Source organism: Procambarus clarkii, chromosome 11, assembly GCF_040958095.1.
Source record: "Procambarus clarkii isolate CNS0578487 chromosome 11, FALCON_Pclarkii_2.0, whole genome shotgun sequence".
NCBI classification, from domain to species: domain Eukaryota; kingdom Metazoa; phylum Arthropoda; class Malacostraca; order Decapoda; family Cambaridae; genus Procambarus; species Procambarus clarkii.
The window spans coordinates 50,572,908-50,596,127 of NC_091160.1; the positions used below are offsets into that span (position 1 = coordinate 50,572,908).

The window sequence follows — 23,220 nt, forward strand, 5'->3', positions numbered from 1 at the left end:
GGTACGGTTGGTTAGGTTCGGTCATATATCTACGTTAATTTTAACTCCAATAAAAAAAATTGACCTCTTACATAATGAAATGGGTTGCTTTATCATTTCATAAGAAAAAAATTAGAGAAAATATATTAATTCATGAAAACTTGGGTTATTAGGCAAATCGGGCCTTGCATAGTAGGCTCAGAAGTGAGTTCTGGCTACTAGGTACGACATATATATATATATATATATATATATATATATATATATATATATATATATATATATATATATATATATATATATATATATATGTCGTACCTAGTAGCCAGAACTCACTTCTGAGCCTACTATGCAAGGGCCGATTTGCCTAATAAGCCAAGTTTTCATGAATTAATTGCTTTTCGACTACCTAACCTACCTAACCTAACCTAACCTAACTTTTTCGGCTACCTAACCTAACCTAACCTATAAAGATAGGTTAGGTTAGGTTAGGTAGGGTTGGTTAGGTTCGGTCATATATCTACGTTAATTTTAACTCCAATAAAAAAAATTTACCTCATACACAATGAAATGGGTAGCTTTATCATTTCATCAGAAAAAAATTAGAGAAAATATATTAATTCAGGAAAACTTGGCTTATTAGGCAAATCGGGCCTTGAATAGTAGGCCTAGAAGTGCATTCTGGCTACTAGGTACGACATATATATATATATATATATATATATGTATGTCGTACCTAGTAGCCAGAACAGACTTCTCAGCCTACTATGCAAGGCCCGATTTGCCTAATAAGCCAAGTTTTCATGAATTAATGTTTTTTCGACGACCTAACCTAACCTAACTTTCTCGGCTACCTAACCTAACCTAACCTAACCTATAAAGATAGGTTAGGTTAGGTTAGGTAAGGTTGGTTAGGTTCGGTCATATTTCTACGTTAATTTTAACTCCAATAAAAAAAAATTAACCTCTTACATAATGAAATGGGTAGGTTTATCATTTCATGAGAAAAAATTAGAGAAAATATATTAATTCAGGAAAACTTGGCTTATTAGGCAAATCGGGCCTTGCATAGTAGGCTGAGAAGTGCGTTCTGGCTACTAAGTATGACATATATATATATATATATATATATATATATATATATATATATATATATATATATATATATATATATATATATATATATATATTAATAAATATGACCGAAAAAGCGAAGCTTTTCCATTCATATTTCAAGTCCAACGTTCTGGCAACGTTGGCGAAGCGACTCAACGCCCTGCTGACTCCTTATGTCCCTTGCGCCTTCAGCCTGAAGTCTCCAAAGGAATTTGTTCACTTACAGCGGGGCACACGACCCACAGGGATAAGAGCCTCGTTGGACGTAGAATCACTGTTCACCAACGTACCTGTGGACGAGACAATCGGGATGATAGCCGACAGAGTGTATCGTGATCCAGCCTGTACTCCTCTTGACATACCAGAAAATATTCTAAGGAAGCTACTCCAAGCTTGTACTTAAGAGGCACCCTTCTTGAGCCCGGATGGGCACATGTATAAGCAAGTAGATGGGGTCGCCATGGGTTCTCCCCTAGGTGTCCTGTTTGCAAACTTCTACATGGGTACTATCGAGCAAAAAGACTTAGTCGACATGAACTTGAAACCGGCCATATACTGCAGGTATGTTGACGACATTTTTACACAGGTACCTGATGTCAGACATCTGCAGGAGCTGAAGGAGGCGTTTGAGCAGAGTTCCGTGCTGCGTTTCACTTACGAGATGGAAAAGGATGGGAAGCTGCCCTTTCTAGATGTAACAGTCATGGAAAAGAGCGGAGGTTTCCACACTGCAGTCTACACTAAGGAAACGAACATAGGAATGTGCCTAAATGCCTACAGCGACTGCCCAGACAGGTACAAGAGGAGTGTTGTTAACGCATATGTCGACCGTGCTCTCAGCCACAGCTCAGAATGGAAGCAAGTCGACGAAGAACTCTGTAGGGTAAGGCAGGTCCTAGTCAACAACGGCTTCTCCAATGGTTTCGTCGAAGACATCATAAGAAGGAAAGTGAAACGCCATGCAACCTCTGAAGAGACAACTAACACAACACCTATACCCCCTATTAGACTATTTTACAGGAACTTTTTTCCACAGCTCATAAAACGGAGGAAAGGGTCCTGAAAGATATTGTTAATAGAAACGTTATCCCTTCAGACAAAAATCAGAGGATACAACTGACGATTTACTATAAAACCAGAAAAACGGCCAGCCTACTCATGAGAAACTCTCCAGACACAAAGCAGAACGCTTTAAAAGAGACCAACGTCGTCTTTGCCTTCAAATGCCCGCTTGGGGACTGTAAGCTCCAAAAAAACCCGTATATAGGCAAGACAACAGCATCTCTTTTAAGGCGTTTAACGATGCATAAGCAACAGGGCTCCATTAAGGAACATATAATCTCTTCCCACAACCAAACCATCGCCAGAGAAATCCTAGTAAACAACACAGAAATCATCGATAGATACAGCGATAGCTGTATCTATCGATGATATATATATATATATATATATATATATATATATATATATATATATATATATATATATATATATATATATATGTCGTACCTAGTAGCCAGAACTCACTTCTCAGCCTACTATGCAAGGCCCGATTTGCCTAATAAGCCAAGTTTTCATGAATTAATGTTTTTTCGTCGACCTAACCTACCTAACCTAACCTAACCTAGCTTTTTTTGGCTACCTAACCTAACCTTACCTATATATATAGGTTAGGTTAGGTTAGGTTCGGTCATATATCTACGTTAATTTTAACTCCAATAAAAAAAAATTGACCTCATACATAGTGAAAAGGGTAGCTTTATCATTTCATTCGAAAAAAATTATAGTAAATATATTAATTCAGGAAAACTTGGCTTATTAGGCAAATCGGGCCTTGAATAGTAGGCTGAGAAGTGAGTTCTGGCTACTAGGTACGACATATATATATATATATATATATATATATATATATATATATATATATATATATATATATATATATATATATATATATATATATGTCGTACCTAGTAGCCAGAACGCACTTCTCGGCCTACTATGCAAGGCCCAATTTGCCTAATAAGCCAAGTTTTCCTGAATTAATCGTTTTTCGACTACCTGACCTACCTAACCTAACCTAATCTAACTTTTTCAGCTACCTAACGTAACCTAACCTATAAAGATAGGTTAGGTTAGGTTAGGTAGGGTTGGTTAGGTTCGGTCATATATCTACGTTAATTTTAACTCTAATAAAAAAAAAAATTACCTCTAAAATAATGAAATGGGTAGCTTTATAATTTCATAAGAAAAAAATTAGAGAAAATATATTAATTCAGGAAAACTTGGCTTATTAGGCAAATAGGGCCTTGCATAGTAGGCTGAGAAGTGCATTCTGGCTACTTGGTACGACATATATATATATATATATATATATATATATATATATATATATATATATATATATATATATATATATATATATATATATATATATATATACAGGCAGATAGACTTATTTAAATAGTAAAATAGTCAGACATGCAGATATCCTAACATGAAGACAGCCAGCCATTCTAAGAGACATAACACTTGAAAACAGACATGACAGACATATGAAGACAGTAACTGAGAAAGCATTAGAAATATACAGACAAGTACCATCATGATGGCTTTATCAACATTAAGAATGTGCAAGGTCCAGCAAGAGTGTACAAGGTCCAGCAAGAGTGTACAAGGTCCAGCAAGAGTGTGCAAGGTCCAGCAAGAGTGTAAAAGGTCCAGCAAGAGTGTACAAGGTCCAGCAAGAGTGTGAAAGGTCCAGCACGAGGGTGCAAGGTCCAGCAAGAGTGTGCAAGGTCCAGCAAGGTCCAGCAAGAGGGTGCTAGGTCCAGCAAGAGTGTGCAAGGTCCAACAAGAGTGTGCAAGGTCCAACAAGAGTGAGCAAGGTCCAACAAGAGTGTGCAAGGTCCAGCAAGAGGGTGCAAGGTCCAGCAAGAGGGTGCAAGGTCCAGCAAGAGTGTGTAAGGTCCAGCACGAGGGTGCAAGGTCCAGCAAGAGGGTGCAAGGTCCAGCAAGAGTGTGCAAGGTACAGCACTAGGGTGCAAGGTCCAGCAAGAGTGTGCAAGGTCCAGCACGAGGGTGCAAGGTTCAGCAAGAGGGTGCAAGATCCAGCAGGAGGGTGCAAGGTCCAGCAAGAGTGTACATGGTCCAGCAGGAGGGTGCAAGGTCCAGCAAGAGTGTACAAGGTCCAGCAGGAGGGTGCAAGGTCCAGCAAGAGTGTGCAAGGTCCAGCAAGAGTGTGCAAGGTCCAGCAAGGTCCACCAGGAGTGTGCAAGGTCCAGCAAGAGTGTGCAAGGTCCAGCGAGAGTGTGCAAGGTCCAGCAAGAGAGTGCAATGTCCAGCAAGGTCCAGCAAGAGGGTGCAAGGTCCAGCAAGAGTGTGGAAGGTCCAACAAGAGTGTGCAAGGTCCAGCAAGAGTGTGCAAGGTCCAGCAAGAGTGTGCAAGGTCCAACAAGAGTGTACAAGGTCCAGCAAGTTCCAGCAAGGTCCAGCAGGAGGGTGCAAGGTCCAGCAAGAGGGTGCAAGGTCCAGCAAGATTGTACAAGGTCCAGCAAGGTCCAGCAAGAGTGTACAAGGTCCAGCAAGGTCCAGCAAGAGTGTACAAGGTCCAGCAAGGTCCAGCAAGAGTGTACAAGGTCCAGCAAGAGTGTACAATGTCCAGCAGGAGTGTGCAAGGTCCAGCAAGAGTGTGCAAGGTCCAGCAAGAGTGTACAAGGTCCAGGAAGGTCCAGCAAGAGTGTGCAAGGTCCAGCAAGATTGTACAAGGTCCAGCAAGAGTGTGCAAGGTCCAGCAAGAGTGTGCAAGGTCCAGCAAGAGTGTACAAGGTCCAGGAAGGTCCAGCAAGAGTGTGCAAGGTCCAGCAAGAGTGTATAAGGTCCAGCAAGGTCCAGCAAGAGTGTGCAAGGTCCAGCAAGAGTGTGCAAGGTCCAGCAAGGTCCAGCAAGAGGGTGCAAGGTCCGGCAAGAGTGTACAAGGTCCAGCAAGAGTGTACAAGGTCCAGCAAGAAGGTGCAAGGTCCAGCAAGAGGGTGCAAGGTCCAGCAAGAGGGTGCAAGGCCCAGCAAGAGGGTGCAAGGTCCAGCAGGAGGGTGCAAGGTCCAGCAAGAGTGTACAAGGTCCAGCAAGAAGGTGCAAGGTCCATCAGGAGCGTACAAGGTCCAGCAAGAGGGTGCAAGGTCCAGCAAGAGTGTGCAAGGTCCAGCAAGAGTGTGCATGGTCCAGCAAGAGTGTGCAAGGTCCAGCAAGAGGGTGCAAGGTCCAGCAAGAGTGTGCAAGGTCCTGCAAGAGTGTACAAGGACCAGCAGGAGGGTGCAAGGTCCAGCAAGAGTGTACAAGGTCCAGCAAGAGTGTACAAGGTCCAGCAAGGTCCAGCAAGAGGGTGCAGGGTCCAGCAAGAGTGTGCAAGGTACAGCAAGGTCCAGAGAGAGTGTGCAAGGTCCAGCAAGAGTGTGCAAGGTCCAGCAAGAGGGTACATGGTCCAGCAAGAGTGTACAAGGTCCAGCAAGAGTGTGCAAGGTCCAGCAGGAGGGTGCAAGGTCCAGCAAGAGTGTACAAGGTCCAGCAGGAGGGTGCAAGGTCCAGCAAGAGGGTGCAAGGTCCAGCAAGAGGGTGCAAGGTCCAGCAAGAGTGTGCAAGGTCCAGCAAGAGTGTACAAGGTCCAGCAAGAGGGTGCTAGGTCCAGCAAGAGTGTGCAAGGTCCAGCAAGAGTGTGCAAGGTCCAGCAGGAGGGTGCAAGGTCCATCAAGAGCCAACAGATCTAGCAAGAGTGTACAAGGTCCAACAAGAGTGTGCAAGGTCCAGCAAGAGTGTGCAAGGTCCAGCAAGTGTGTACAAGGACCAACAAGAGTGTGCAAGGTCCAGCACGAGGGTGCAAGGTCCAGCAAGAGTGTGCAAGGTCCAGCAAGGTCCAGCAAGAGGGTGCTAGGTCCAGCAAGAGTGTGCAAGATCCAGCAAGAGTGTACAAGGTCCAACAAGAGTGTGCAAGGTCCAACAAGAGTGTGCAAGGTCCAGCACGAGGGTGCAAGGTCCAGCAAGAGGGTGTAAGGTCCAGCAGGAGGGTGCAAGGTCCAGCAAGAGTGTACAAGGTCCAGCAAGAGGGTGCAAGGTCCAGCAAGAGTGTACAAGGTCCAGTAAGAGGGTGCAAGGTCCAGCAAGTGTGTACAAGGTCCAACAAGAGTGTGCAAGGTCCAGCAAGAGGGTGCAAGGTCCAGCAAGAGTGTACAAGGTCCAGCAACAGTGTGCAAGGTCCAACAAGAGTGTGCAAGGTCCAACAAGAGTGTGCAAGGTCCAACAAGAGTGTACAAGGTCCAACAAGAGTGTGCAAGGTCCAACAAGAGTGTGCAAGGTCCAACAAGAGTGTGCAAGGTCCAGCAAGAGTGTGCAAGGTCCAGCAAGAGGGTGCAAGGTCCAGCAAGAGTGTGTAAGGTCCAGCAAGAGTGTGCAAGGTCCAGCAGGAGGGTGCAAGGTCCTGCAAGAGTGTACAAGGTCCAGCAGGAGGGTGCAAGGTCCAGCAAGAGTGTGCAAGGTACAGCACTAGGGTGCAAGGTCCAGCAAGAGTGTGCAAGGTCCAGCAAGAGTGTGCAAGGTCCAGCAAGAGGGTACAAGGTCCAGCAAGAGTGTACAAGGTCCAGCAAGAGTGTGCAAGGTCCAGCAGGAGGGTGCAAGGTCCAGCAAGAGTGTACAAGGTCCAGCAAGAGGGTGCAAGGTCCAGCAAGAGGGTGCAAGGTCCAGCAAGAGGGTGCAAGGTCCAGCAAGAGTGTGCAAGGTCCAGCAAGAGTGTACAAGGTCCAGCAGGAGGGTGCAAGGTCCAACAAGAGTGTACAAGGTCCAGCAAGAGGGTGCAAGGTCCAGCAAGAGTGTACAAGGTCCAGCAGGAGGGTGCAAGGTCCAACAAGAGTGTACAAGGTCCAGCAAGAGTGTACAAGGTCCAGCAAAAGGGTGCAAGGTCCAGCAGGAGGATGCAAGGTCCAGCAAGAGTGTACAAGGTCCAGCAAGAGAGTGCAAGGTCCAGCAAGGTCCACCAGGAGTGTGCAAGGTCCAGCAAGAGTGTGCAAGGTCCAGCAAGAGTGTGCAAGGTCCAGCAAGAGTGTGCAATGTCCAGCAAGGTCCAGCAAGGTCCAGCAAGAGTGTGCAAGGTCCAGCAAGAGTGTGCAAGGTCCAACAAGAGTGTGCAAGGTCCAACAAGAGTGTGCAAGGTCCAGCAAGAGTGTGCAAGGTCCAGCAAGAGTGTGCAAGGTCCAACAAGAGTGTACAAGGTCCAGCAAGGTCCAGCAGGAGGGTGCAAGGTCCAGCAAGAGGGTGCAAGGTCCAGCAAGATTGTACAAGGTCCAGCAAGAGTGTGCAAGGTCCAGCAAGAGTGTACAAGGTCCAGCAAGGTCCAGCAAGAGTGTGCAAGGTCCAGCAAGAGTGTACAAGGTCCAGCAAGGTCCAGCAAGAGTGTGCAAGGTCCATCAAGAGTGTACAAGGTCCAGCAAGGTCCAGCAAGAGGGTGCAAGGTCCGGCAAGAGTGTACAAGGTCCAGCAAGAGTGTACAAGGTCCAGCAAGAGTGTACAAGGTCCAGCAAGAGGGTGCAAGGTCCAGCAAGAGGGTGCAAGGTCCAGCAAGAGGGTGCAAGGCCCAGCAAGAGGGTGCAAGGTCCAGCAGGAGGGTGCAAGGTCCAGCAAGAGTGTACAAGGTCCAGCAAGAAGGTGCAAGGTCCATCAGGAGCGTACAAGGTCCAGCAAGAGGGTGCAAGGTCCAGCAAGAGTGTGCAAGGTCCAGCAAGAGAGTGCATGGTCCAGCAAGAGTGTGCAAGGTCCAGCAGGAGGGTGCAAGGTCCAGCAAGAGTGTGCAAGGTCCTGCAAGAGTGTACAAGGACCAGCAGGAGGGTGCAAGGTCCAGCAAGAGTGTACAAGGCCCAGCAAGAGTGTACAAGGTCCAGCAAGAGTGTACAAGGTCCAGCAAGGTCCAGCAAGAGGGTGCAGGGTCCAGCAAGAGTGTGCAAGGTCCAACAAGAGTGTGCAAGGTCCAACAAGAGTGTGCAAGGTCCAGCAAGAGTGTGCAACGTCCAGCAAGAGTGTGCAAGGTCCAACAAGAGTGTGCAAGGTCCAACAAGAGTGTGCAAGGTCCAGCAAGAGTGTGCAAGGTCCAGCCAGGTCCACCAGGAGTGTGCAAGGTCCAGCAAGAGTGTGCAAGGTCCAGCAAGAGTGTGCAAGGTCCAGCAAGAGTGGGCAAGGTCCAGCAAGAGGGTACAAGGTCCAGCAAGAGTGTACAAGGTCCAGCAAGAGTGTGCAAGGTCCAGCAGGAGGGTGCAAGGTCCAGCAAGAGTGTACAAGGTCCAGCAAGAGGGTGCAAGGTCCAGCAAGAGGGTGCAAGGTCCTGCAAGAGGGTGCAAGGTCCAGCAAGAGTGTGCAAGGTCCAGCAAGAGTGTACAAGGTCCAGCAGGAGGGTGCAAGGTCCAACAAGAGTGTACAAGGTCCAGCAAGAGTGTACAAGGTCCAGCAAAAGGGTGCAAGGTCCAGCAGGAGGATGCAAGGTCCAGCAAGAGTGTATAAGGTCCAGCAAGAGTGTACAAGGTCCAGCAAAAGGGTGCAAGGTCCAGCAGGAGCCAACAGGTCCAGCAAGAGTGTACAAGGTCCAGCAAGAGTGTGCAAGGTCCAGCAAGAGCCAACAGGTCCAGCAAGAGTGTACAAGGTCCAGCAAGAGTGTGCAAGGTCCAGCAAGAGTGTACAAGGTCCAGCAAGAGGGTGCTAGGTCCAGCAAGAGTGTGCAAGGTCCAGCAAGAGTGTGCAAGGTCCAGCAAAAGGGTGTAAGGTCCAGCAAGAGTGTGCAAGGTCCAGCAGGAGGGTGCAAGGTCCAGCAAGAGCCAACAGGTCTAGCAAGAGTGTACAAGGTCCAACAAGAGTGTGCAAGGTCCATCAAGAGTGTGCAAGGTCCAGCAAGTGTGTACAAGGTCCAACAAGAGTGTGCAAGGTCCAGCAAGAGGGTGCAAGGTCCAGCAAGAGTGTACAAGGTCCAGCAAGAGTGTGCAAGGTCCAGCAAGAGTGTACAAGGTCCAGCAAGAGTGTACAAGGTCCAGCAAGAGTGTGCAAGGTCCAGCAAGAGTGTAAAAGGTCCAGCAAGAGTGTAAAAGGTCCAGCAAGAGTGTGCAAGGTCCAGCACGAGGGTGCAAGGTCCAGCAAGAGTGTACAAGGTCCAGCAAGAGTGTGCAAGGTCCAGCAAGAGTGTACAAGGTCCAGCAAGAGTGTACAAGGTCCAGCAAGAGTGTGCAAGGTCCAGCAAGAGTGTAAAAGGTCCAGCAAGAGTGTAAAAGGTCCAGCAAGAGTGTGCAAGGTCCAGCACGAGGGTGCAAGGTCCAGCAAGAGTGTGCAAGGTCCAGCAAGGTCCAGCAAGAGGGTGATAGGTCCAGCAAGAGTGTGCAAGATCCAGCAAGAGTGTACAAGGTCCAACAAGAGTGTGCAAGGTCCAACAAGAGTGTGCAAGGTCCAACAAGAGTGTGCAAGGTCCAGCAAGAGGGTGCAAGGTCCAGCAAGAGGGTGCAAGGTCCAGCAAGAGTGTGTAAGGTCCAGCACGATGGTGCAAGGTCCAGCAAGAGTGTGCAAAGTCCAGCAAGAGTGTGCAAGGTCCAGCAAGGTCCAGCAAGAGTGTGCAAGGTCCAGCAAGGTCCAGCAAGAGGGTGCAAGGTCCAGCAAGAGTGTGCAAGGTCCAGCAAGAGTGTGCAAGGTCCAACAAGAGTGTGCAAGGTCCAACAAGAGTGTGCAAGGTCCAACAAGAGTGTGCAAGGTCCAGCAAGAGTGTGCAAGGTCCAACAAGAGTGTACAAGGTCCAGCAAGTTCCAGCAAGGTCCAGCAGAAGGGTGCAAGGTCCAGCAAGAGTGTGCAAGGTCCAGCAAGAGTGTGTAAGGTCCAGCAAGAGTGTGCAAGTTCCAGCAAGGTCCAGCAGGAGGGTGCAAGGTCCAGCATGAGTGTGCAAGGTTCAGCAAGGTCCAGCAGGAGAGTGCAAGGTCCAGCAAGAGTGTGCAAGGTTCAGCAAGGTCCAGCAAGAGTGTACAAGGTCCAGCAAGGTCCAGCAAGAGGGTGCAAGGTACAGCAAGGTCCAGCAAGAGTGTGCAAGGTCCAGCAAGAATGCACAAGGTCCAGCAAGGTCCAGCAAGAGTGTACAAGGTACAGCAAGGTCCAGCAAGAGTGTACAAGGTCCAGCAAGAGTGTGCAAGGTCCAGCAAGAGTGTACAATGTCCAGCAAGGTCCAGCAAGAGGGTGCAAGGTCCAGCAAGAGTGTACAAGGTCCAGCAAGTGTGTGCAAGGTCCAGCAAGAGTGTACAAAGTCCAGCAAGAGTGTGCAAGGTCCAGCAAGAGTGTGCAAGGTCCAGCAAGAGTGTACAAGGTTCATCAAGGTCCAGCAAGAGTGTACAAGGTCCAGCAAGGTCCAGCAAGAGTGTACAAGGTCCAGCAAGAGTGTACAAGGTCCAGCAAGAATGTGCAAGGTCCAGCAAGAGTGTACAAGGTCCAGCAAGGTCCAGCAAGAGGGTGCAAGGTCCAGCAAGATTGTACAAGGTCCAGCAAGAGTGTGCAAGGTCCAGCAAGAGTGTACAAGGTCCAGCAAGGTCCAGCAAGAGTGTGCAAGGTCCAGCAAGAGTGTACAAGGTCCAGCAAGAGTGTACAAGGTCCAGCAAGGTCCAGCAAGAGTGTACAAGGTCCAGCAAGGTCCAGCAAGAGGGTGCAAGGTCCAACAAGAGTGTACAAGGTCCAGCAAGAGGGTGCAAGGTTCAGCTAGAGGGTGCAAGGTCCAGCAAGAGGGTGCAAGGTCCAGCAAGGTCCAGCAAGAGTGTACAAGGTCCAGTAAGAGTGTACAAGGTCCAGCAAGGTCCAGCAAGAGTGTACAAGGTCCAGTAAGAGTGTACAAGGTCCAGCAAGAGGGTGCAAGGTCCAGCAAGAGGGTGCAAGGTCCAGCAAGAGTGTACAAGGTCCAGCAAGAGTGTACAAGGTCCAGCAAGGTCCAGCAAGAGGGTGCAAGGTCCAGCAAGAGTGTACAAGGTCCAGCAAGTGTGTGCAAGGTCCAGCAAGAGTGTACAAGGTCCAGCAAGAGTGTGCAAGGTCCAGCAAGAGTGTACAAGGTTCAGCAAGGTCCAGCAAGAGTGTACAAGGTACAGCAAGGTCCAGCAAGAGTGTACAAGGTCCAGCAAGAGTGTACAAGGTCCAGCAAGAGTGTGCAAGGTCCAGCAAGAGTGTACAAAGTCCAGCAAGGTCCAGCAAGAGGGTGCAAGGTCCAGCAAGATTGTACAAGGTCCAGCAAGAGTGTGCAAGGTCCAGCAAGAGTGTACAAGGTTCAGCAAGGTCCAGCAAGAGTGTGCAAGGTCCAGCAAGAGTGTACAAGGTCCAGCAAGGTCCAGCAAGAATGTGCAAGGTCCAGCAAGAGTGTACAAGGTCCAGCAAGGTCCAGCAAGAGGGTGCAAGGTCCAGCAAGAGGGTGCAAGGTCCAGCAAGAGCGTACAAGGTCCAGCAAGAGGGTGCAAGGTCCAGCTAGAAGGTGCAAGGTCCAGCAAGAGGGTGCAAGGTCCAGCAAGGTCCAGCAAGAGTGTACAAGGTCCAGTAAGAGTGTACAAGGTCCAGCAAGGTCCAGCAAGAGTGTACAAGGTCCAGTAAGAGTGTACAAGGTCCAGCAAGAGGGTGCAAGGTCCAGCAAGAGGGTGCAAGGTCCAGCAAGAGTGTACAAGGTCCAGCAAGTGTGTGCAAGGTCCAGCAAGAGTCAACAGGTCCAGCAAGGGTGTGCCAGGTCCAGCAAGAGGGTGCAATGTCCAGCAAGAGGGTGCAAGGTCCAGCAAGAGTGTACAAGGTCCAGCAAGAGGGTGCAAGGTCCAGCAAGAGGGTGCAAGGTCCAGCAAGAGGGTGCAAGGTCCAGCAGGAGGGTGCAAGGTCCAGCAAGAGGGTGCAAGGTCCAGCAAGAGGGTGCAAGGTCCAGCAGGAGGGTGCAAGGTCCAGCAAGAGGGTGCAAGGTCCAGCAAGAGGGTACAAGGTCCAGCAAGAGGGTGCAAGGTCCAGCAAGAGGGTGCAAGGTCCAGCAAGAGGGTGCAAGGTCCAGCAAGAGGGTGCAAGGTCCAGCAAGAGTCAACAGGTCCAGCAAGGGTGTGCAAGGTCCAGCAAGAGGGTGCAAGGTCCAGCAAGAGGGTGCAAGGTCCAGCAAGGTCCAGCAAGGTCTAGCAAGAGGGTGCAAGGTCCAGCAAGAGGGTGCAAGGTCCAGCAAGGTCCAGCAAGAGGGTGCAAGGTCCAGCAAGAGGGTGCAAGGATAACAACAAGTGACAAGAGGGTGAGAACAGTCCACATGATGGCACGAACACTGTGAACAACAGACAACCGTAAAACACACGAGAGCTAAAACTATATAGCAAAGTACATCCGGGAAGCCAAGCAGAGGCATGAATATTATACACACATACACACATTATATACATACATTATATATATATATATATATATATATATATATATATATATATATATATATATATATATATATATATATATATGTTACCAGGTGATTAATCCTCGGGACAGGAAAAAATACCAAACAAGTTGCTACGAAATCTGCACCTGTAAGTCAGTGTGTGTGTGTGTGTGTGTGTGTGTGTGTGTGTGTGTGTGTGTGTGTGTGTGTGTGTGTGTGTGTGTATTCACCTAGTTGTATTCACCTAGTTGTGTTTGCCTGGGTTGAGCTTTGCTCTTTCGGCCCGCCTCTCAACTGTCAATCAACTGTTTACTAACTATTTTTTTTTCACACCACACACACACCCTAGGAAGCAGCCCGTGACAGCTGACTAACTCCCAGGTACCTATTTACTGCTAGGTAACAGGGGCATTCAGGGTGAAACAAACTTTGCCCATTTGTTTCTGCCTCGTGCGGGAATCGAACCCGCGCCACAGAATTACGAGTCCTGGCGCTATCCACCAGGCTACGAGGCCCACAAGCCCGCGAGGCCCACGAGGCCCACAAGCCCGCGAGGCCCACGAGGCCCACAAGCCCGCGAGGCCCACGAGGCCCACGAGGTGTGTGTGTGTGTGTGTGTGTGTGTGTGTGTGTGTGTGTGTGTGTGTGTGTGTGTGTGTGTGTGTGTGTGTGTGTGTGTGTGTGTGTGTACTCACCTAGTTGTGCTTGCGGGGGTTGAGCTCTGGCTCTTTGGTCCCGCCTCTGAACCGTCGATCAACAGGTGTACAGATTCCTGAGCCTATTGGGCTCTATCATGTCTACACTTGAAACTGTGTATGGAGTCAACCTCCACTACATCACTTCCTAATGCATTCCATTTGTCAACCACTCTGACACTAAAAATGTTCTTTCTAATATCTCTGTGGCTCATTTGGGCACTCAGTTTCCACCTGTGTCCCCTTGTGCGTGTGCCCCTTGTGTTAAATAGCCTGTCTTTATCTACCCTATCAATTCCCTTCAGAATCTTGAATGTGGTGATCATGTCCCCCCCTAACTCTTCTGTCTTTCAGCGAATTGAGGTTTAATTCCCGTAGTCTCTCCTCGTACCTCATACCTCTCAGCTCGGGTACTAGTCTGGTAGCCTGTGTGTGTGTGTGTGTGTGTGTGTGTGTGTGTGTGTGTGTGTGTGTGTGTGTGTGTGTGTGTGTGTGTGTCTTTGAGTGTTCAAGGTTGGATGTCCAGATGCTTGGGGTTAGTCTCACCCAAACTTTGAAAGGGGATTTGTCTGGGGTACAGGGTGCACATATGGTGGTATACGGGGGTCAGGCCTAAGTTAATGTTTAATGTAGTTTTCTTACGAATCTTTCATATGAAGTTAACTGTTAAATACGACAAATGATTAACGTAGTCATAACGCAACTTCTTAAAACTAGTATAGTTGTCTCCGTGATTCCAAACGTTTTTTCTTAGAGGAGGAGAGATTAGGGAAGTGTACAGGTAGATGAATGGTTAGATAGATGAATATTTAGGTGGATAAACAGATGGGTGGATAGATATGAATGGATAAATGCATAGTTTCATGGGTAGAAATTTAGACAGATGAATATAGATGGATAGATAGATGGTAGAGATAGACTAGGGCAACGCCGGGTAGCCAATACAGCGTAAAGTAGAAAAAACTGAAATATATATTGAGGATCGGACTGTAGGACATTCCAAACACGGAAGGAAGAGAAACACTAAGAAGGGAATGAATAGCAGAGCGAGTAAATTTATCATCTGTAATAAATCGAGCATTACTGCTGAGCAACGCCACTGACATGAGCACATGCCACCACTTTAGAGAGAAGTGAGCAAGCCACTGGCATGAGCACATGCCACCACTTTAGAGAGAAGTGAGCAAGCCACTGGCATGAGCACATGCCACCACTTTAAAGAGAAGTGAGCATGCCACTGACATGAGCACATCGCACCACTTTAGAGAGAAGTGAGCATGCCACTGACATGAGCACATCACACCACTTTAGAGAGAAGTGAGCATGCCACTGACATGAGCACATGCCACCACTTTAAAGAGAAGTGAGCATGCCACTGACATGAGCACATCACACCACTTTAGAAAGAGTTGTGTTCCTTAAATAAGGAAAATTTCAAAATGTGAAACCAATTTTCATATAAGGCCACATACAAGAAACATTAAATTATAACCAGTCTCCCTGGCTGCCATACCCTGCAAATACGCTTTGGAAATTATCCGGGCATACAATAGTGAAAAATTTACGAACGAGAAAGAACGCAAATTTAGTGAAGTCAAATTATTTCAACGGAGACCTAAATAAGACAAGATTGTTATGAGCAAAAATGCTTCCCAATCAATTTTCCGGAAGCCATGAGACCACCTGAGAGACCAAAGTGCAAGATAGAGAAACAAGCAGATATAGGATGGTACTAAACTAAACTCCTTCAAGGAAGAAATTTCCTTGGAGCGCTTCCTTGGAAGGAAGAAACCAAAAGAGGTGTCATGAGTGATACAGAGTCAGAACTGATAAGAGGAAAGCAGCAGGGATGCACAAGCTGTAGAGCTGGGTCTCCTCCTGTTCCGTGTTTACATCAATTGTATAAATGGGAACGGGAATTCATTCGTATATTTATTTTCAGATTGCACTAAGCGAATTTAAATAATTGAAACAAGTGATGCTGGAGGGCCTGAATAGGCTACAAGAGTGGCCAGGCAACTGGTTATTCGAGTTGAACCTCAGCAAGTGCCAAGCTACAAGAATGGAGGATTTAATAAACAAAATCACTAAGAATACACATGTTAGGAAAACTAACTCAAATATTCAAGAATGCAACAAATATAGCCTACCGGCATAATGTAAAAACTCATAGTCATTCGCGACTTCAATTATACAGAAATAGAATGGATTACAAGAGACGTACAAGGATAAGCCGAGACCTGAAGCTTCCGTCTGTCAAGCTACTTCCAGGAAGTAATAGACATGACCTTCCTAACCTCAACATGTCAGGGAAGACACATGATGAAGAGACGTACACGCAAGCCTTGACTTTGTATTCACTCAAGACCATAAATAAAACTGAAAGCAAAATACACGAGAGCGAAATAGAATGAAACAGTCGCTATATATCCTGACCTCTCGACAGTATAGTGATGATGAAGTCATTATATGGATAAAGAAGTCAAAACAGCTGCCACATAGGAGAGAAGAGATTATGGCAAAATGAGAGACTCTCTATGATAACTTACACGAGTTAGGGAATGTAAGAACAAGTCAAGAAATTATGGCAGTTATAATAAATTACTCGGAAACTGAACAAAGATGTATAAACATTTTCAAGAACAGAACAAAAACATAGAAAAATTAACTCTTTGTTGAATATATTAAGTCTCAAAGGCGGGAAGGACGGCGGGAGTGTCGGAAAATTAGTAATGATAATAATTACAAAAATAATAATAATATCAGAAAATACAAACCGACTTAAGAACGTGGAGAAATAGAACGGTAACAAAAGGCAGGAAAATGAACGCCAAATGTTCTATGGTAGTCAGCGGAACTGTGTAAAGATGACAGGACGCATGACAGGACGCACAACAGGACGCATGACAGGACGCACAACAGGACGCACTACAGGACGCACAACAGGACGCACTACAGGACGCACAACACGACGCAATACAGGACGCACAACAGGACGCACTACAGGACGCACTACAGGACGCACGACAGGACGCACAACAGGACGCACGACAGGACGCACAACTGGACGCACGACAGGACGCACAACAGGACGCACGACAGAACGCACAACAGGACGCACGACAGGACGCACAACTGGACGCACGACAGGACGCACAACAGGACGCACGACAGGACGCACAACTGGACGCACGACAGGACACACAACAGGACGCACGACAGGACGCACGACAGGACGCATAACAGGACGCACGACAGGACGCACGACAGGACGCACAACTGGACGCACGACAGGACGCACGACAGGACGCACAACAGGACGCACGACAGGACGCACAACAGGACGCACAACAGGACGCACGACAGAACGCACAACAGGACGCACGACAGGACGCACAACTGGACGCACGACAGAACGCACAACAGGACGCACGACAGGACGCACAACAGGACGCACGACAGAACGCACAACAGGACGCACGACAGGACGCACAACAGGACGCACGACAGGACGCACAACAGGACGCACGACAGAACGCACAACAGGACGCACGACAGGACGCACAACTGGACGCACGACAGAACGCACAACAGGACGCACGACAGGACGCACAACAGGACGCACGACAGAACGCACAACAGGACGCATGACAGGACGCACAACAGGACGCACGACAGGACGCACAACAGGACGCAAGACAGAACGCACGACAGGACGCACAACAGGACGCACAACAGGACGCACGACAGGACGCACGACAGGACGCACGACAGGACGCACGACAGAACGCACAACAGGACGCACGACAGGACGCACAACTGGACGCACGACAGAACGCACAACAGGACGCACGACAGGACGCACGACAGGACGCACGACAGGACGCACGACAGGACGCACAACAGGACGCACGACAGGACGCACAACAGGAAGCACGACAGAACGCACAACTGGACGCACGACAGAACGCACAACAGGACGCACGACAGGACGCACGACAGGACGCACGACAGAACGCACACAGGACGCACGACAGGACGCACAACTGGACGCACGACAGAACGCACAACAGGACGCACGACAGGACGCACGACAGGACGCACGACAGGACGCACGACAGGACGCACAACAGGACGCACGACAGGACGCACAACAGGAAGCACGACAGAACGCACAACTGGACGCACGACAGAACGCACGACAGGACGCACGACAGGACGCACGACAGGACGCACGACAGGACGCACAACAGGACGCACAACAGGACGCACGACAGTAAACATAATCACTAACGTGTTCTACAGAGCAAGGAAGAACAAGTGGACCTAGCGGGAAAATAAGAGGCACAGTTGATCTTATATGTTGTCATAAAGAACCTTTTATGGTGGGGTTATAGTGAACAAGTGGGAGGACAGTAGAAGTAATCTCTCAGGAGAAAGCGCCAAGCTATTAGCACTTGGAGAGGGGTCAGGCTAAGGGTTTGGGATGGGACGAAGGATAAGGAATGGTGCCCAACTACTTGTGGACAGTCGGGAATTGAACGCCGACCTGCAAGAGCCAGACCGTCGCTCTACCGTCCAGCCCAAGTAATTGGGCAAAAGCTTATGCATTAAGGAGTTCCAGAAGAAGACAGATGTGCCAAGAAACAGGAGGCGGCGGCGGGTAAAGCGGGCTCAGGAAAAGGCTTCTTGACCCAATACACTCACGCTTTCACTCACTCTTCCACTCAATCACTCGCACCCTACATACACGCACAGCCGCCTGTGCACGCACAAGTACGCCCACAACCCGCACACCCTCATACCACACTTCAGAAAGACAACCGGACCACTCATACCACACTACAGGACGATAACTGGACCTTCATACCACACTACAGGACGATAACTGGCCCCTCATACCACACTACAGGACGATAACTGGACCCTCATACCACACTACAGGACGATAACTGGCCCCTCATACCACACTACAGGGCGATAACTGGACCCTCATACCACACTACAGGACGATAACTGGACCCTCATACCCCACTACAGAACGATGACTGGACCCTCACACCACACTACAGGACGATAACTGGATCCTCACACCACACTTCAGGACGATAACTGGATCCTCACACCACACTTCAGGACGATAACTGGACCCTCACACCAAACAACAGGACGATAACTGGATCCTCACACCACACTACAGGACGATAACTAGACCCTCACACCACACTAAAGGACGATAACTTGACCCTCACAGCACACTACATGACGATACCTGGACCCTGATACCACACTACAGGACGATAACTGGACCCTCATGCCTAACTACAGGACGATAACTGGACCCTCACAACACACTACAGGACGATAACTGGACCCCTCACACCACACTACAGGATGATAACTGGACCCTCACACCACACTACAGGACGATAACTGGACCCTCATACCACACTACAGGACGATAACTGGACCCTCACACCACGCTACAGGACGATAACTGGACCCTGATACCACACTACAGGACGATAACTGGACCCTCATACCTAACTACAGGACGATAACTGGACCCTCACAACACACTACAGGACGATAACTGGACCCCTCACACCACACTACAGGACGATAACTGGACCCTCACACCACACTACAGGACGATAACTGGACCTCTCACACCACACTACAGGACGATAACTGGACCCTCACACCACACTACAGGACGATAACAGGACCCTCACACCATACTACAGGACGATAACTAGACCCTCATACCACACTACAGGACGACAACCGGACCCTCATTCCACACTACAGGAAGACAACTGGAACCTCATACCACACTACAGGACGATAACTGGACCCTCATACCTAACTACAGGACGATAACTGGACCCTCACACCACACTACAGGACGATAACTGGACCCTCACACCACACTACAGGACGATAACTGGACCCTCACACCACACTACAGGACGATAACTGGACCCTCACACCACACTACAGGACGATAACTGGACCCTCATACCTAACTACAGGACGATAACTGGACCCTCATACCACACTACAGGACGATAACTGGACCCTCATACCTAACTACAGGACGATAACTGGACCCTCATACCACACTACAGGACGACAACCGGACCCTCATTCCACACTACAGGACGATAACTGGACCCTGGTACGGTAATTAACATGCAAACACTCACCGCAGGAATGTCGACGCTCTCGCCGCTGTTGTTGAAGGTCCACCTGAAGGCCAAGGGCTTGGGATGGGCGTCCAGTCTACACGGGATGTTGACCTGCTCGTACTTGGCGACCCCGTGGTAGACGGTCTGGCCCCCGCGACACACAGGCACATCTGTCACCCACACACACAAACACAGGTCAGGAGTAGTTACTTCTCAGTGATTGGGGCACATAGGTACATACGCTCGGGCACACACAGGTTAGAAAGGCGGGGTCCAAGAGCTAATAGCTCCATTCCGCAGGCACAAATACTATAAAACACATACACACGTACTTTCAGAACTATTTGGATCAGCCTTGTTAGATGCGATGACTTAGGGTTGTATGCTGATGTATTGACTAAAGCCTGCTGCATATCGCCTGTTACCTTGCTACAAGGGGCGGCTTTTATCGTGATATGCCAAAGATGAGGGAAGCCTGAAGTGTCACCATCGTGTTCATCAACTCATCTCAACACTTACTTGGGTTGGACGGTAGAGCGACGGTCTCGCTTCATGCAGGTCGGCGTTTAATCCCCGCGACCGTCCAACTGGTTGTACACCATTCCTTTATTCCCCCGTCCCATCCCTAATCCTTATCCTGAACCGTTTCCATGTGTTATATAGTCGTAATGACTTAGCGCTTTCCCCTTCATAATTCCCTTCCCACTTCATCCCAACACCCTGTACATAAAACAGCAGCATTATTATTAAGTTTTAAAAGACCACAACAACACTTATTTATGAAAATTATTAAGTTTACACGTCAAAAATACACGCAACATTAAAGGAACAATATTTATCGCCTGTACTATACATGATAAAAAACAAAATAAAGCCCATTGAGGTGTAATTTACTAAAGCTTTATTGTAAGCTGCATTAAAGACAGGCTTCACATTGGTACATTAAAGGAATTATGATTTATATATTCATTCTTGTCAAAAATACTACTACAGTCGAATGTTTCTTTAAGAATATTAAATAACATTCACATCCAAATTCATATATTAAAAGCGTTATACTTCCTTAGGAGGAAAAATAACATGTTCACGTAAAAAAATAATTGACTGCAGAATGGTTCTTTAATAATGATATAGTTATTCATGTGAAAACTATTATTAATACCCAGAATGATTCTGTAAGAACCAGTGGCATAATAGAACTTGCGATGCTCGTTTCGTTAATTAAATATTTAATAATGCCGAATTTTTTAACCGATATGAGATTGAGAATTAAAACTTTAAATTTGTTATTGTTTCTCTTTTCAGTGACGCCAGAGAACAGGCACTTAACAACATAGTTTAAACACTCATTTAATCTGCAACAGCAGAGTTTAGACGCTCGTTTGATTTTCGTAGCACGAAATAGCACGTAAATCAGCAGACATATTTATGATAAATAATTAATAAATTCTGAACCAGAATGAACTGGCGAGGCTTTTTAGGATAATATGGGACACAAGGTGACTAAAACAATATCTGACTATCTCTTAATCCAGACCTATATTAACTAAACCAACATGCACATTAACTAATCCATCGTATATTAACTAATTCAGCATGTATTTTAACTAATCCACCATGTATATTAACTAATCCACCATGTATATTAACTCATCCAGCATGTATATTAACTAATCCACCATGTATATTAACTAATCCATCATATATTAACTAATCCAGCATGTATATTAACTAATCCACCATGTATATTAACTAATCCAGCTTGTATATTAACTAATCCACCATGTATATTAACTAATCCAGCATGTATATTAACTAATCCACCATGTATATTGACTAATCCACCATGTATATTAACTAATCCAACATGTATATTAACTAATCCACCATGTATATTAACTAATCCACCATGTATATTAACTAATCCAGCATGTATATTAACTAATCCAACATGTATATTAACTAATCCAGCATGTATATTAACTAATCCAACATGTATATTAACTAATCCAGTATGTATATTAACTAATCCACCATGTATATTAACTAATCCAGCATGTATATTAACTAATCCACCATGTATATTAACTAATCCAGCATGTATATTAACTAATCCAGCATGTATATTAACTAATCCACCATGTATATTAACTAATCCATCATGTATATTAACTAATCCCCCATGTATATTAACTAATCCACCATGTATATTAACTAATCCAACATGTATATTAACTAATCCACCATGTATATTAACTAATCCACCATGTATATTAACTAATCCAGCATGTATATTAACTAATCCACCATGTATATTAACTAATCCATCATGTATATTAACTGCAGACTTGGAAAGAACATTTTCTGCTGACCAAGTCAATAGCCTGCTGATCCAAATTCAAAATTATCTGCTGACCCAACAATTATGCAATTTCCCGAGCGCTCCATGCTTACTATGCGGAGTGTTTAGTATGTATGATATCTGCTGACCTAGTACGCATATCATTCCCTGATTCAGCATGATTATTGTATGTTAAAACACTTGTACTTATTGTAAATAGTGTGCCACATTTTCAGTATAAATAAATAAAGAAGTTCCGATTGATATTTTAGGCCAATGTATTCAGCATTAATAGCATGAGGCTTTCAAAACAGTATAGTAAATCAAGGTATTCCTAACAGTTTACATCTATCTGTTTATTTTTTAATAACATATTTAGGTACATCGGCCTTTGTGCAGGTACCCTGAACTACATGAAGGGGAGTACAGCGTGGGAGTAACTAGCTACGTGATGCTAAAAGTTCCCATCACACAGAAAAAGGGACGTGTACCGATACAATTCTACGGACAATTCCCACCATATTTAACTACCTCAGTAAAAATTTCAAGATTTGAAGAATTGTTATGTTTGGCATAAGACATGGATCAAGATATTCCCTACAATCCTTCAAGTGTACATAGATAAAGATTATTTGGCATAAGACATGGATCAAGATATTCCCTACAATCCTTCAAGTGTACATAGATAAAGATTATCACCATTTCAGTGGAGTACAAAAGCAGTACACTAGTAGTCAGCACAGAAGAAAGCCGCGATTTGTAACATTTCAAATTTGTCCCAATTGACGGAAACGCTTTACGTATTAGTGGCTTTAAGTATTGTATGTGCTAACTCTATCTTTAAATCCAACATTATGTTTGTAACTCATCTTCAATGTATGTACCTTTACCTGAATAAAAAATCTAAATCTAAACCTGAATCTAACAATGATCAAACTCCAGTAATCCCCTGTAATCCCCTGTAATCCCCTGTAATCCTCTGTAATCCTCTGTAATCCCCTGTAATCCCCTGTAATCCTCTGTAATCCCCTGTAATCCTCTGTAATCCCCTGTAATCCCCTGTAATCCTCTGTATCCCTTTTGCAGAAAACAGTATAATATTTTATTGTTCACGGGCAACAATCTTGTACTCTTGAGTCTGGAGTTCGATTCTCCCATGATTCTAGTAAATTAAAATCACTGTACCGATTGTTAATATCAGTATATCATTGATTAGGAAATCAGTACGAGCAGTAATGAGGGTTCGAACCTATGCGGGTGGTGTTCCCACGCAACACGCTCTATAGTCACCCACCGCATGGGTTCGAATCCTTCATCACGACCCATACTGATTTTCTCCTTGACCCATCACGTTAGTGTGATCACTCTGTGTATATTATTGACTGTTTATATAATTGTACCCAACAGTATAGTTAATATTAATGCGTTTATAACTAAATTAAAAAAAAAAAAGATCCCAAAATTCCTTATGTACCCAGG

The 23,220-nt window shown here is 46.6% G+C and overlaps 2 protein-coding genes across 2 annotated transcripts in view; both read right to left on the reverse strand.

Moving 5' to 3' along the window:
• The window catches only part of LOC138363734 (protein turtle homolog A-like), a 233,167-nt gene that overhangs the window by 70,418 nt on the left and 139,529 nt on the right, over window positions 1–23,220 (reverse strand). The window lies entirely within an intron of this gene.
• LOC138363400 (uncharacterized) overlaps window positions 15,692–23,220 on the reverse strand; it is a 29,312-nt gene continuing 21,783 nt past the window's right edge. Inside the window, exons 5-6 of the mRNA XM_069322433.1 lie at window positions 19,419–19,570; window positions 15,692–15,700 (exon numbers count right to left, since the gene is read on the reverse strand). Coding sequence (XP_069178534.1) covers window positions 15,692–15,700; window positions 19,419–19,570 — 161 coding nt within the window. The remainder of the gene's footprint in view (window positions 15,701–19,418; window positions 19,571–23,220) is intronic.